The sequence below is a fragment of the Neovison vison genome, chromosome 13, assembly GCF_020171115.1.
Source record: "Neovison vison isolate M4711 chromosome 13, ASM_NN_V1, whole genome shotgun sequence".
Lineage (NCBI taxonomy): Eukaryota > Metazoa > Chordata > Mammalia > Carnivora > Mustelidae > Neogale > Neogale vison.
In genome coordinates, this window is record NC_058103.1 from 79,454,365 (window position 1) to 79,469,319 (window position 14,955).

Here is a 14,955-nt window from a genome sequence, read left to right on the forward strand (position 1 = left end):
GAGTGTTTCGGGGCCTAGACTTCATAGGCAGACAGTCCTGAGTTCAAAATTTTGTTTTGTCACACATTTTAGCTGTGGATCCTTGGAAAAGATCCTGAGCATCAGATTCTGCCTCTGTCAGGTAGGGTTCAGATTGCCTGTGTGGGAGAATGCACACAGCACTTTGCAAACTTCGTAGCTCATGTGGTGTAAGATATAGTTTTGAAGAATCTGCTCTTTTGACTCATTTCAAGGCTACTCAGGGTGTGTTCCTCGACCAGCAGCATCCACATCACCCAAGAATATGTTAGAAATGCAAAATTGTGGGTCCCACCTGGACCTACTGAATCAGAAACTTCTGGGGGTAGATCCCCATAATCTATTTCCACAAGTTCTCCACATGATTCGGATATGCCTGAACTTGAGAACTGCTGCTCTAAGTCACACTTCCTGTTGTATCATCCTGGGCTAAAAGAGCCATGTCTCCAACTAGAGAAGAGAAAGGAGGTTGGTGATACAGGTTTTCATTTTGGTTTCGGTTAAAAAGAGAACTTGGGTTTAAGGATCAAAATTATTTTATCAGAGCTAGAAAAATCCCTCCAAAAAACCTTAGATATATATTTGACTATCAAAGTCAAATGTTGAAAAGAATAAAAATATTTTTATCAAAAGTGCATCTATATAGATATGCTTATTTTAAATAAGTTTCATCTTTACAATATCAGTAAGCAAGAAGATGATCAACCTTAGGTATTTATGTTTGACAATGAGAAAAATAAAGTAAAATTCACAATCACTGTTAGATGATTAAACGACTGGTATTAACCACATGCTATTGTTGTCTTTCTTCTCTGCAGACATTGATGAGTGTGAAGATAACCCCAATATCTGCGATGGCGGTCAGTGTACAAACATACCAGGGGAATACAGGTGCTTGTGTTATGACGGGTTCATGGCGTCTGAAGACATGAAGACTTGTGTAGGTAAGCGAGGAACACAGAGTTTCCCATTTTGTCTAGTTATCCCTGAGCACTGTTAAATTACATAAACATTAGTTTGGGAAGTTGATAAATGGCTCCTAATGGAAAAGTAAGGATATTTAAGGGTGTATTACTAATATTCCAAAACCAGCCTTCCAAAAGGCAACTTTCTCATGACTGTGATACAATATTCTTGTCAGATGTTGTGTGGGCCGAGCCGACCATTGGTCATCCCCACAGGGACACTTGTTTCATTTCTGTCCACTTAACCTTCTTCTGCTGTGACTAGAATTTGGGCTTTTTAAATATTTTACTAAAGGCAAGCAAAATTTATTTCTGACAAGAATACAGTGGACTCTAGAATTGATTATATTGACATATTCTATTGCTGTGTCTTCAAATTTATTGTCCTTTTCTTCTGCAATATCTAATCCCATTCAGTATATTTGTAATCTCAAATGTTGTCTTTTCATCTCTAAAAATTTGATTTGGGTCATTGTTTACATCTTCCCTGTCTCTACTTGATGGGTTCAATCATTCCTCTAGCTATTTGAGCCTATGAAATAGAGTATTAATAACTGCTTTAACATCCTAGTCTACTAATTCCATCATCTCTGTCAGTTCTGGGTCATTTCAGTAAATTGGCTTTCTTCCACATTGTGGGTCATATTTTCCTGCCTCATTGAGTGCCTGGTAATTTTTTGTTTGTTTGTTTTTGTTTTTCAATTTATTTATTTTCAGAATATTTATTTTTATAATAAATATTTATTATTTATTTTATTTATTTTCAGAAAAAAATTATTCATTATTTTTTCACCACACCCAGTGCTCCATGCAAGCCGTGCCCTCTATAATACCCACCACCTGGTACCCCAACCTCCCACCCCCCGCCACTTCAAACCCCTCAGATTGTTTTTCAGAGTCCATAGTCTCTCATGGTTCACCTCCCCTTCCAATTTACCCAAATTCCCTACTCCTCTCTAACGCCCCTTGTCAATTATCATATGGTTTCACTTATTTGTGGAGCATAACAAATAGCATGGAGGACAAGGGGCGTGCCTGGTAATTTTTGATTGGATGCCAGACATGATAAATTTTGACTTACTAGTTGCTAGATATTTTTGTATCCCTAGAAATATTCTTAGGCTTTATTCTGGAACACAGATAAGTTATTTGGAAACAGATAGGTCCTTTCAAAGTCTTGTTTTTATGCTTTTAAGCAGTGGTTACTCTGCCCCCTGGCAAAAAGACTTATTTTGCCCCATTCAGACCCTTCTGAATTATGAGATTTCCCAGTCTGACCAGTAGGAACAGGCACAATTCTGGGCCTTCTGTGAGTTCTGATGATTGTTCCCTCTAGTTCTTTCGAGTGGTACCTCCCCTAGCTTTGAGTAGTTTCCTTACATGAATGCATTGATCACTACTTACCTGAATACGTGATGGGGACCCTTTGCAGATCCCAGAGCTCTCTATGCAGCTTTCTTCTGTCCTTTATTCTGCCCTATGAACTCTGGCTACCTTGCCCTTCCATGACTTCCAGCTTTATCCCCTCAACTCTGGGACACTACCCAGCTCCATCTGTTATCCCCACCCTGGGGTCATGGCCTTAAAACTGTCCCTATACCATAATCTGGGACGTTCATAGAACTCACCTAGCTTATTGTCTTTCCATCAGGCATCGCTGTTTTCTATCGCCTCTGTGGTCCTTTTGCTGGTGTTTCACATGGGAAACTAAATTCCATCTCTATTACTCCATCTTGGCCAGAAGTGAGAATCTAGAATTGAAAATATTTAAATTCTGTCACATTTATATCTTCGGAAAACCCTTACCGAATATTTATGAAGTGAATGTCATAAAAAGTAGATAATTTTTAATTTGGGAAAGAAGTGAAGTTTGTAACTATCTTTCCTAAGACTCCTAGTTCATCTATCATTTCTTTAAAATTGGAAACTAAAATGTTGGCAGTCACAGACTGAATTAAAATTTTTATCTTGCAACAGAATATGCTGCTTTAAAAAGTTTTCTAAACTGTCACATAACAGGCTCTAAAGGCAGCCTAGAGTCCCTCAGTTTATTTGCTTACTCGACCTCCTGCTCATGGCCCAGGTAGAGCCAGTTGGCCTGGTTAGCCTGCAGGAGAGAAGGCAAGTGTGAATTGAGCTCTGTAAATATGATACTTTTTTTTTTTTTTAGTGAAAACAGTTCATCTTTTCTAATTTATTTGTCATAGTTGTTTTATCTCAGGCAGAAAGTTTTCAGTGGTATCAAACAAAGAGTTATATGTATTAATAATATCTGTATTTTACAGATGTCAATGAGTGTGACCTGAATCCAAATATCTGCCTAAGTGGAACCTGTGAAAACACTAAAGGCTCATTTATCTGCCACTGTGATATGGGCTATTCAGGCAAAAAAGGAAAAACTGGCTGTACAGGTATGTGTTTCCAATTTGAACAAAAAGCGCTTGATAATTAAGAGACTACTACCAGCGTAACACAAGTTTTAAAACTCCTAACATTTTTAATTACTTTATAAAGCCTTTTGAAAAACAATTTTCATTAACTTAGCCTGTCCTTCATTGAAGCTTGTCATACTTTGGATCTATGCTGAAGCTTTTTTGTTTACCTATGAAAAAAGGCACATTGGATGAATTACTACCATAACTAACACCATAAATATCACATTTTTATGAGGTTGAAAATCACATTTTTATATCAAAGTAGTTAACGTGCTAATTACCAAACATTCCTATCCCTTTATTAAAGCAAGCCTCCCTTGTCAACATTTCCTTTAAGGTTTTATAACTAAGGTTTTAAAGAAACATCCTACAGTTTGTATTTGTCATCAATTCCCATCAGTCTTCCAGTTTCTTAAATTAGTGTGCTTTTGATGTATTCAGTTGTCTTAGCCCAGATCATTCCTGGGGATTAGCAGATCTTATGAAGTGATAATTAAACCATTTGTAATTTTGTTTGCCTACTACCAGTCGTTCATAAGAAAATCTTTTCACAATATTTGTAGGAGCTTATTTTATTAAACATAAAATAAAATCATTCTGTATGGAAGATATTGTTATTAAGCATTTAGTCGGTGTTTTCAAATTTGAGGCCATGATCGTAAGTATGTGGAATAATATAATAAAGTTTTACTAGGGTTACTTATAGTAATATAACAGATTATGGGATATAACAATTTAAAACATAATGGAGATCATGGTGAGCTTGAATTCGGTAATGGCATAATTTCTTTACAAATAACAGACTTTAATTCCAAAAGCCAGTTTGGCAAGCCCTTGTGACTTGAAACTAACATTAAAATATTTGCAGATTGGCAATGTGGTAAAGGTCCTTTTCTTAATTATATCAACATTATTTTCAAGAAAATTCATTATCATTCCAAACTGTCCAATAATGCTAAGCTTCAAATTTATAGATGTACAAGATAATGCCAATAATATTACTATTGGTTAAAAAATAACAAGTTCTAGCCAAATTATAAAAAGGAGCATGAAGTTAGAATGCCTTCATGCTCACTATATTACTCTTCATATGAAGCATGGCTAGGGATCCATTCTAATAAGTGGAACAGTATTTGAAATCTCAACTACTGGTCTCTGGGGTACAAATGATGCTTAGCTCAGTATGTCTATGGTTCATGCTTTATTGTAAGCTTTCAAGAGAAATATAGGATCTGAGGTAAGGGATGGTGGTCTGGCACTAATGTTGGGGAAGGTAAGGTAGTTCCATATTGCATTTTACCCAATAGAGGCTAATACCATTGTTTGGTTCAGTTGCACTCACTGAAATTCAGCCCAGAGAACCAAGAGGCTTACAGAGGGAGAAGTTAATCTAATAGCACAGTCTTCATTCCCTATAAGAAAAGGATCTCTAGAATTTCGTGCTCCAAATTCCAGTTAACAGAAGCATGTGGAGAGGCCAATTATTTTAGGTCTTTCACCATGAAGAAAGCTGAAGTTTTCCTACAATATCAATATCATTTTAGGTAAATGACATAATATATATAATGCCCTTGGCACAGTGCTTGGTATACTGTAGGCTGGTCAATAAATGGTAGCTATTATTGTCATTGTAAAATGAGACCTACAGACACAGTATCTAGAAGCCACTTTGGTTGAAGATGCAACTTCTAGTTTGGCAAAATTCTATACTACGAGTTACTGATACATGCTTGAAATCAGTTTAAACTCTGAATATGAAAAGGCTTGTTTTTCATCATGGAGTTTGCACTGTGGTGTTGAGAGCTGTGTACTCCTTATTAGAGAAGATGACACTGGTTTTGATACGACAGCAGTCTTTTGGTAAATTGCATGAACAGAAACTTAGATTGGAGGTCCAAGAAATCCTCTCTTCTTTCAACCCCTCCTTTTAAATTGTAGCCTAAAATGACTTTTCAGTTTCATCGGAGCCAGCCAGCACTGTTGGGAGAAAACTGGAGTTTCATAGCCCCTTTGATATCATAGCAGCGCAGGCTGTGATAATTTCTTGTGTGAAGTCACAGAACTCTGGATTTTATTGCTAGTTCTTTCACTGGTTCATGAGTTTGAACAACTCATCAGGGTGCCTTGTAGTTAAACAAGTGTTCCTTTTGGGTAAGCACCCCTGCGGTGAGGTATGGAGAGAGGGGGTGCATCAGTGAGGGACGAAAAAGAGGTCCTCTGTAAATACTGTTATTCAACCAAAAGTATCACGTTTGATTGGAAATGACTTACACAAACAGGAATTGGCAGCAAGTTTGGTATACTTAAAAACAAGTTTTTAAAAACCTGAGCCAAAATGTATTTTTAATCCCATGTAACTTGGGCTCTTTTAGCCTGCTTTTAGTTTAAAATTGGTGTCACTCCCAACTTAGAATACCACCAGGTTTCCCTAGTGATAGTCATGTTAAAGACAAGTGTTTGTAATGTCCCAGGCAACTAATGTAAATAGAGATATGCATCTTGCCTAATGGGATAAAGCAAGCTACACCACAAGTAACAGTGAAGAACAAACCTGGAATGATGTTTTTGGTGATATATGTAAATATATTTTTGTACATATATAATATGTATACAGACATATGATGTATATATTTATAATAAGTGTGTGCATATATGTATATATACATATATATGTATATATATTTGAGTACCCTGTAAATGAATTACAAAAATATGTATGCTATTTCATAGGGAAGAACTTTTTTTCATGAGAACTCAAAAAATGTCCTCTGGGTTCCATTACAGCTTTGTCTAAATATTTCAGCTCCCTTGTCATTACTGATTGTTTCCATTTTAACAAATAAACATGTTTTTTTCTCCCAATCACTTTAGCAGTGCTCAGAATCCACCCACTGACTTACATTCCCATCCCACACAGATGTTAAGGGTTTCTGTTTTCTCCTTAAGCTTTATTCAAATCGTGGGTATTGCTGAGAAGAACATTTGATTTAATGGAGGGAGAATGTACCTTTGCTTAAAATCTAGAGGACGGCTCTTCTGTCCTTAGCTTAAGGGGGCTGGATTACAATTTTCCTGTGGCCCACATGCAAGGCTTCTGCTGCTCATTCTACGTCATCGTAATTAGACAATAGACTGGAGGAAGGAGAGCCAGGTTGCTACTAGGTGCCATCCTTGGTGGGTCCTGGCTTTCACAAACGAATTTGTAAGAACCTACCCTCCCCCCAGCCACCATGTGCTCACTCAGTCAGTTAGTAAGCAAGCATGCCATTAAAATCAGAACTGTTTTCGGTTAAAATAGCCATGTATCTGGGTAATTCCATTTCTCAAACTCTCTGCTTTCTTTCACATGAGAAATGTTACTCATAGGTCTTAGTCCATGATGGAGAATCATATACTTCAAAACCATCAGGACTCAGGGAGAATTTGCGCCCGTTTCCTTCCAGCTTCTTATCACTGTGAATTGTCCTCTACTGGCTGTCAGCCTGTGAAAACTCCGTGGGTGTTCAGTTAAATAGTTTTGGCTCAAATTTCAATCCATATTGAGAAACCCAAGCCTTCATGTTTGGCCTCTTCATTTATTCTACTGTCCTCTTCCCCAATGCCCAATCAAGGAGGTCTCACAGTGTGTCAGCTCTGCTGCGACTGAAGCCCAGTGACAGAAGGGCAGGTGTGTGGGGTTGATGCTGCTTCTCCTTGTATGACTGTCAGAGGAGGCCAGAGAGGCTCAGAGAACAAGCCCTTACTTGAGTGTCAGGGAGACACACCCAGAACCTGAGCCTGGGGTCTGCTCGGACCACACCCTTGCCTGTCAAGACAGCCACGCGAGTTGGACCTTCGAGTCTTTGTGAGGGAACTTTGGTGGGGTTAAGGAGGTTGCTGTGTCAGCCCTAAATTTGAATTTCCTTGCTTTTCTTGGCTTGGGCTTATTCTTAATCTTAAAAAAAGAATTTTCTGTCTGGAGCAAACTTGTGGGGGAAAGAGAACATTTGTACTGAAAGAGATGTTCTTGGCAAACATGTGCTATGTTTCCTTCACACTGTTGAGGAGTAAACGTTTGAATACAGTATTTTGTTTGCTTGTTTTCCTTATGGCTCAGTTTCCCCTTCTGTTTGCTTTTATAATGAAGTACAGTCTTAGGCCCAAAGCTGACATGGAAATAATTAATAAATAATAGTCGGCAATAGTATGCATGCACAGATACACACACGCAAGGAGTTTTTCCTCAAGGATGCCTTTACACCTTATGACCAACTTTTTCTAATTCACTTGTTACATACCGAGAGTAAGTCATTGAGATAATGACTTAAACAAATATTCATAAAATGGAGAGTTGAATATTGGCTCCTGAGTATCATCTCCTAGTATCCTAAAGCCTACAATACATGGCTTCTTACAGATAGAATTTCTTTTCACCTTGAAAACATTGCAGTAAAACTACATGTATTTTCTTGAATTAGAAATTTATATGAGCATATTACTGATTTAAAAAGGGAGGGGGGGCGCCTGGGTGGCTCAGTGGGTTAAAACCTCTGCTTTCGGCTCGGGTCATGATCCCAGAGTCCTGGGATCGAGCCCCGCATCGGGCTCTCTGCTCAGCAGCGTGCCTGCTTCCCCCCTCTCTCTCTCTCTCTGCCTGCCTCTCTGTCTACTTGTGATCTCTCTCTATCAAATAAATAAATAAAATCTTTAAAAAAAATAAAAAGGGAGGGAGACTCCTTTTAAAAGAAATGGCTGTTTCCTTAATTGCAAGATTACGTGTGGAAGGTATCAAGGGCATATGAAAATCAGGGTACCTTGGGTCCTTAGAAAGTTGGAAAGAAAAAGATTACAGAATTACTAGATGGACAGGCTATGAACATCTCTGAAAATTGTACTTAGTAGAAAAGATTAGAGAAAATTTCTGTAAGTCTGTTAATGCTCACAAGGTTTTGAAAACTCCAGAAACCGAGATTTAGAATAAAGTCCTTATGTGATTGAAGAAATCAGCATGATTCAGCTGCTGTGGCCCAAAGGAAAGAGAGCCAAGCAGCGGACAGGGAAAAGAGTTCTAACGGACTCAGAAATGAGTTCTGCCACTTACTGGTCTTGGGTCCCTTGAAAGTCCCCATGTTCTTGGGGACCACGGTATCCTCCTCTGAGTAACTGATAATTAAGAAAGTCAAATTCTGAGTTTTTTCCACTTAGAAAATTCCTTGACTTTTATAACATTAAGAAGCTTCAATACTTAGGCAATGGAAGCTCATCGTTTCTACCCAACTCAGAGATCAGGACAAATAAAGGAGGGAAATTAAGACAGGACTCTGCAAAAGTGGTCCTTAACTCTGAGGGGAGTGGTTACCTGAGGAAGAAAGAAGTGTTGATGGTCCCGCTTGGGAGCCCGTGAGGTCAGGCTTACTTTCTTGAATTCCCTAGCATACTTACCACTGTTATCCCTGGGCTGGCCTTCCTCCTTATTTCCTTGGAATGTGCCGTGCTCAATTATTCAGTTGGTTAAAGCTTCCAGTCACAAGTCTAAAGCCGCCTGGTATGTGCCTCCCTTGACCTGTTTTAATAACTCAGAAGATGCACGTGGTTGCCAAGGCTACATTAAAATTCACCCATACAATATGTCGTAATTGCAAGAACTTTCTTCCAAGCATGTTTTCATTTTACGATCGTTAGTGATGTTACGAAGTATTTTTGTAGGAAAAATACCATTATTTTATTTTGTGTTTGCTGTAGAAGTTATGAAGAAGCCAAAGATACTAGGACCATTTCAGGGCTTCAGATGGAACATTTGGCAAACAGCGTGTTTCCAAACACTTTCAAATCATTTAATTGGGCTTCTTAAGTAAACAAAAGGGTAAACACAAGTTGCTTGCCTGGTTTTTTTTTTCATGCCACTTTTCAAAGGATCACTGAAAATTCTTGCAACATTTCACATGCCAAACTATCCTTCTTAACCTAAGTTTTGTGTTAGACGTTGGTTTCCATATAGAGTCATAGTATCCAGGCTTACGAGTTCTTAGTTGATGAAAAAGTTGTTATAAAGTGAAGTACCTGTCTTTTATTATGGATTAATTTCGGGGAATAAGAATTCTGGACCAATTTCAATTCTGATCAACAGAGTGCCTTAAAATTCAACTCAATTCCTATGACAATATCTACTCAGAGATAGTGAAAAATTTCACTGGTCAAGGACTCATTTACACAAGACTGTCTTTATTTCAGAAGCCAATCACAAGTCCAGGTTGTTATCTGGGCTTTTGAGTGACTGGCTGTTAATCCTATAAATTAGAGGTTCCCACCAACCCTCTATCCCATCACAGAGCCCAGGAAACTAGTTTCCTTATTAGATTACCAGTTTATTATAAAAGGATACAACTTGGGAACAGTACAGGGGAGGGAAGGGATGCACAGGGCAAGGCATGGGACAGGGGTGTGGAGCTTCGAGGCCCTCTCTGAACAAGCCATTCTATGTGAATCTCTATATGTTCACCAATCCAGAAGCTCTCTGAACCCATCTTTCTGGGTTTTATGGAAGCTTCATTACATAGGCGTGATTGATCAAATCATTGGTTTTGGCTATTAATTCAACCCCCATCCTCTCTCTGATGGAGGTTGGTGGGGTGCAACTGAAAGTTCTAGCCCTTGAATCACATGGTTCATTCTCCGGGTAACGAACCCCATCCTGAGGTGAAGTCCAAAATCTACCTCATCAATATTATAAAAGGACATCTTTATGTTCTCATCACTTAGGTAATTCCAAGGGTTTTAGGAGCTTTGTACCAGAATCAGGGAGGAAAAAGTTTATTTCTTTTTTTTTTTTTTTTAAGATTTTATTTATTCATTTGGCAGAGAGAGAGGTCACAATGAGGGAGAGAGGCAGATGGGGTAGGGTGGGGGGGAAGCAGGCTCCTCGAAGAGCAGGGAGCCTGATGTGGGGCTCAATCCCAGGACCCTGAGATCATGATCTGAGCAGAAGGCGGAGGCTTAACCCACTGAGCCACCCAGGTGCCCCCGAATGTTTATTTCTTATTATAAGCCACAATATCACAGAAAACAAAACATTTCACTTTATATTTTATAGCACTTTTTATAGTATAGAATCTGTCTTGGCTAAATTTGGAAATGGAATTTTGGAGAATGGAGAACTTTCAAAGATTTGAAGTCTTTTAGTAGTATTGAAAATGAAATTGAACTGAGTAAAATTTGAAGATCTTATTGGCTTTATTCCATGACTTACGCACCCAGCAGCTTCCCGTCTGGTGAATACAAAGGAGCTCCAAGGAGCTGTACAAAGTGGAAAGTTTTTCTGGTAGAAGGGGCCAGAGAAACAAGGAAAGAGGAGATTGTTTCGGGCAAGGTCACCTTCCTATGGGGACAGAAGAGGTCTGTCGGGTAGATTGCCTCTCAGGGCTAAACAGGTAACTCCAGATTGACGAGTTAAAAGTTTCATTCCAATTAAGTTAGGTATTAAGCAATTAAGTTAGGTATTAAGCCATGGTTTGCTGATACGGGGCTTAACACAAGTGACTCCATTTTAGGCCTGTTTTCTCTTTTTGACAGTAATACGACCTTAATCTGGCTCCTTTTACAGAAAAATATCCATTGGATTGATTTGAGTTTTACATGAAATATACAAGGCGCCTTGGGTCTCCAACATGCTAGAACACTAAGAAGCTAGAAAAAAGATGGTTCACTCACTGCCTGAAGGAAAACTCCCTGCAAATGTTTGAATTAGCAATGCCTAAAGTAAAACTTCTTTAAAAATATAGCATAATTAAATAATATATGTCCATTGGAGAATAAAATATACTTAATACATGACGTATGAGTGAAAAAGTTTCCTAGTATGCCAGTAATATTGTGTTCCTTTGTATGAGACATGATAACAATGTGCACCATTACTCTGTAGTTGACTTAATAAAAATACTGGGAATAGAAAAGTGTGACCACGTGTTTTAATGCCATGGAACATTAGGCAGATCCCTTTTTAAGGTCTTCAACTAGAAAGAGGTCCATTTTGTTTTGCAGGGACTGGATGCATACATTAAAGTAATGGGAGATATTTAGAATTAATAGTAGCAAGTAGCATCGTATTGTCCTTTCTTTATAAATTAAAATTTGATGCTGTTCAACATATGTAGAGTCATATAAGTAGGCACCAAACCAATCTATATTATACTACGGAAAGTGTGAAAGTGAGTCAACTTTTGAAGTTGCTAGTTGCTATTGCTAAGTTACTTAAAAGACCAAAAAGGCATCAGTGCTAAACGTTTTTATACCCCGGGTGATTTTTCCAGACATCAACGAATGTGAGATTGGAGCTCACAACTGCGACAGACATGCGGTATGTACTAACACGGCAGGAAGCTTCAAGTGTAGCTGCAGCCCGGGATGGATTGGAGATGGCATTAAGTGCACCGGTGAGTTGAAAAATAGATGCTTCTCATGAGCTGTGTAGATTATAAACCTGAAAATATTAATTCTGTACAGAAAAAATGTCTATGCTACTGACTCTAAATATGATGCTTTTTGTTCATATGATGTGACTTTTTTTCATAAGATCTGGATGAATGCTCCAATGGAACACACATGTGCAGCCAACATGCAGATTGCAAGAACACCATGGGCTCCTATCGCTGCCTCTGCAAAGAAGGATACACGGGTGACGGCTTCACTTGTACAGGTAGGCTCGTGCTGGAAACAACTGCGTAAATGGCAACCAGAAAAGCCAGGTGTTCCTCTGTCTTTCAGACTGTTGATTCTTCTAGTCCATTATAGTCAACTTTGAACAGATATGATTGGTTATTTGAAACTACCTCCCCATGGAATGGAAGTTTGGAGCCAGGTCAATTAGAGAGACCTCAGAAGTTAAATGTAGTTAGTTATATAGTTGGTATGGGTATCACCGTATGCAATGATGTCCTTACTTAAAATAAAAAATAAAAACACACTTCCATTTATAATCCTTAACCTTTATATATTTGTGCCTATTTTCCACTGTTGACTTGTTTTCTGTACCAAACCCAAGGGTGAGCTTGCTGTAGAAAGCTATGTGAGGAACAGGAATTCAGACGTTCTAGAACATAAGATTTTGAGGTCTGTTTCATGTGACTTGAAGCATTAATGTATCCTGAGAACTTCCCTCACAAGACTCCATTTAAACATAAAGCAGACTAAGGCTCAGTCAGTTAATATACCTGGAACTTTTTCAACTCGCTGAAAATTTTTATTGTATTTGAAATTGTTTTTGTCCAACCCAGTGAATTTTTGTTGTCATAAACCTCCCATTACTCGTTAGAAAATATTCAGAGTTTTATGTATTGGGCATATATGGTTCATTCGTTTGATATTTAGTGCCTGTGGTTATTAGCAAAGCTCAGGAGAGATCTAGCAGACAGGAATGTTTGGCCTCCTCCATAGCTGGTTCTAGGTCTTTTGCTGCCCATCCGAGCCAAGTCTGAAACCTGAGAAATGGACACAAGTCACGGCACATTATTTCCTGTCATGGATGTGTCCTTCTGTGCACAACCCTGCTCACGAAAGCCTTAATTTGAATGATGCGTTGGACTTATTCTTCATTTTACATCATTAGGGATAATTCAGCATTCAGGATTCTGAATCTGAGCCCCATATTCATGGATTAGTCAATACTAACATTCAAAGAAGGGAAAAGAATGGGTTTAAAGGTGTCAAATAGAAACTATGATGAGATCTCACTACACTCAGGAAGTTGACAATGATTTAAAAAAAAAAAAAAAGAAGAAGAAAGAAAGAAAGACGTGGGGAACCGGAAGGCTCCTAACTGGGGAAGAGTAACTTGTGTGTCTTTCTGACTGTAGATCTTGATGAGTGCTCGGAGAACCTGAATCTGTGTGGCAATGGCCAGTGCCTGAATGCCCCTGGAGGATACCGCTGTGAATGTGACATGGGCTTTGTGCCCAGTGCGGACGGGAAAGCTTGTGAAGGTAACTGACGGGGAAGTTGCCAGGGCCCTTGCAGGGCCTGACAAGCTTAGGTTATTTGAGCATTTCTGATAAATATATATTATATATTATTTGTTAATTTATTATTACATATTGATATATATTATATATTATATTTATTTACTTCTTTATTATTTATTTATTTACTTATTTACTTACTTAGTTACTTAGTTACTTATGTATCTTTTGGCTTCAGATCTGAGGTGGTCCGTTCAGTCTGTGGAGGTATTGGGTCTCCAGCTGGACCATTTCTCTTTGTGCAGAGAAAAATCTCAGCTTTCTGGCCACAAAGCTGCATACCCAACCTTGGCCAGATGGTCTGTACAAGTACACCCGTTGGTCATAGGAGAGAGAGGCTAACAGAGCGTGGTCAGCTCAGTACAACCTGTTTGTCCCCAACCCTAGGGGAAGGAGCTCCAAGTACCAGACTCCGAATCATGTCCTGTTGAAGGATTCTCTTTAAATATGTTTTTAATCTCTGCTATGGTTTGGTTTCTAGAAATAAAAGCTTTAAAATAATAACAGAGCAGATAATCTTCTCCATATGTAGAATAATGTACTGGGTATATCTCACATGGTCTCTAAGTGTCTACTATATGTGAACATGGGAGAGTCCTTTGCAAATCCATTCGGTAGGGGGCCCCTAGGGATAATGTTGTATGTCATGCTGTCTCTTAGCTCAAGACTCTGTCTTCCAGAGGTGTTAGTCGGACAAGAGGAACCCTAGGAGCCTGTTGGCTCAGGATGGCTCCCACTAGGAAGCACAAGGTTCTTTTCTTTCCCCACACTTGTCAAGTCTAAGTACATTATCCCTCCGGAGAAGAATTAGTGCGCCTACAGTGAACTAAAAAGATTTCAGTAGAAATAAACAAATGATAACCATTGACAGTAGAAGTTTAAACAAGACCCTGATTAATATCTTAACTAATAACTGTTGCTGGTTAATAGGACATTAACTTTCGCTAGGACATGCATACTCATTCTCCCATAGAGTTCTCTGTAAATACTTTTCTTTGTTACGGAACCATTAGGTGTTCTTTAAACAGTTTATATTAACTCTGCAAAGTTTGATATATAAAATTCCTCTGAGGCAAGAAACCAGATTATGCTCTTGACCATGTGCCTAATGCCTTGTTTACTCTTGTTACTCTGAACATCCAATCAAAACAGGGTCTCTGCCACCTCTGGTAACATAAATAGTCACAGTCAAAGTTTTGCTTCTCCCTGTGCTATAAGGGAAGGCTGTGTTTGTTTGTTTGTTCTTAATATAAATCATTGCCGGCACAGGGATTATGGCTATTTAAAGCCAGTCTCGAGGCTGTGCTTGTGGCTACATGTCCATTACCCAAGCAGGAGGTTAGCGTGAGGGGGGGGACCAGGACCTGAAAGAGGCTTCTGCAGTTTCTAGGTCTCCATCCACAATAGGAAGCACCCAAAGTAGCTCTAGGGATCCAGAGGATTATAAAACTGATTATAAACGCTACCCCAGAGCCTTTGTGGTTTGTAGAAATTAAACCCACGATAAGAACAGTGACTGTGTAGATAAGAACAACCAAAGAACTGGGT

At 38.8% G+C, this 14,955-nt stretch overlaps 1 protein-coding gene across 1 annotated transcript in view; it reads left to right on the forward strand.

Annotated features, from left to right (window-relative positions):
* The window catches only part of FBN1 (fibrillin 1), a 233,354-nt gene that overhangs the window by 161,210 nt on the left and 57,189 nt on the right, over positions 1 to 14,955 (forward strand). Inside the window, exons 31-35 of the mRNA XM_044231383.1 lie at positions 837 to 962; positions 3,269 to 3,394; positions 11,704 to 11,826; positions 11,967 to 12,089; positions 13,246 to 13,371. Coding sequence (XP_044087318.1) covers positions 837 to 962; positions 3,269 to 3,394; positions 11,704 to 11,826; positions 11,967 to 12,089; positions 13,246 to 13,371 — 624 coding nt within the window. The remainder of the gene's footprint in view (positions 1 to 836; positions 963 to 3,268; positions 3,395 to 11,703; positions 11,827 to 11,966; positions 12,090 to 13,245; positions 13,372 to 14,955) is intronic.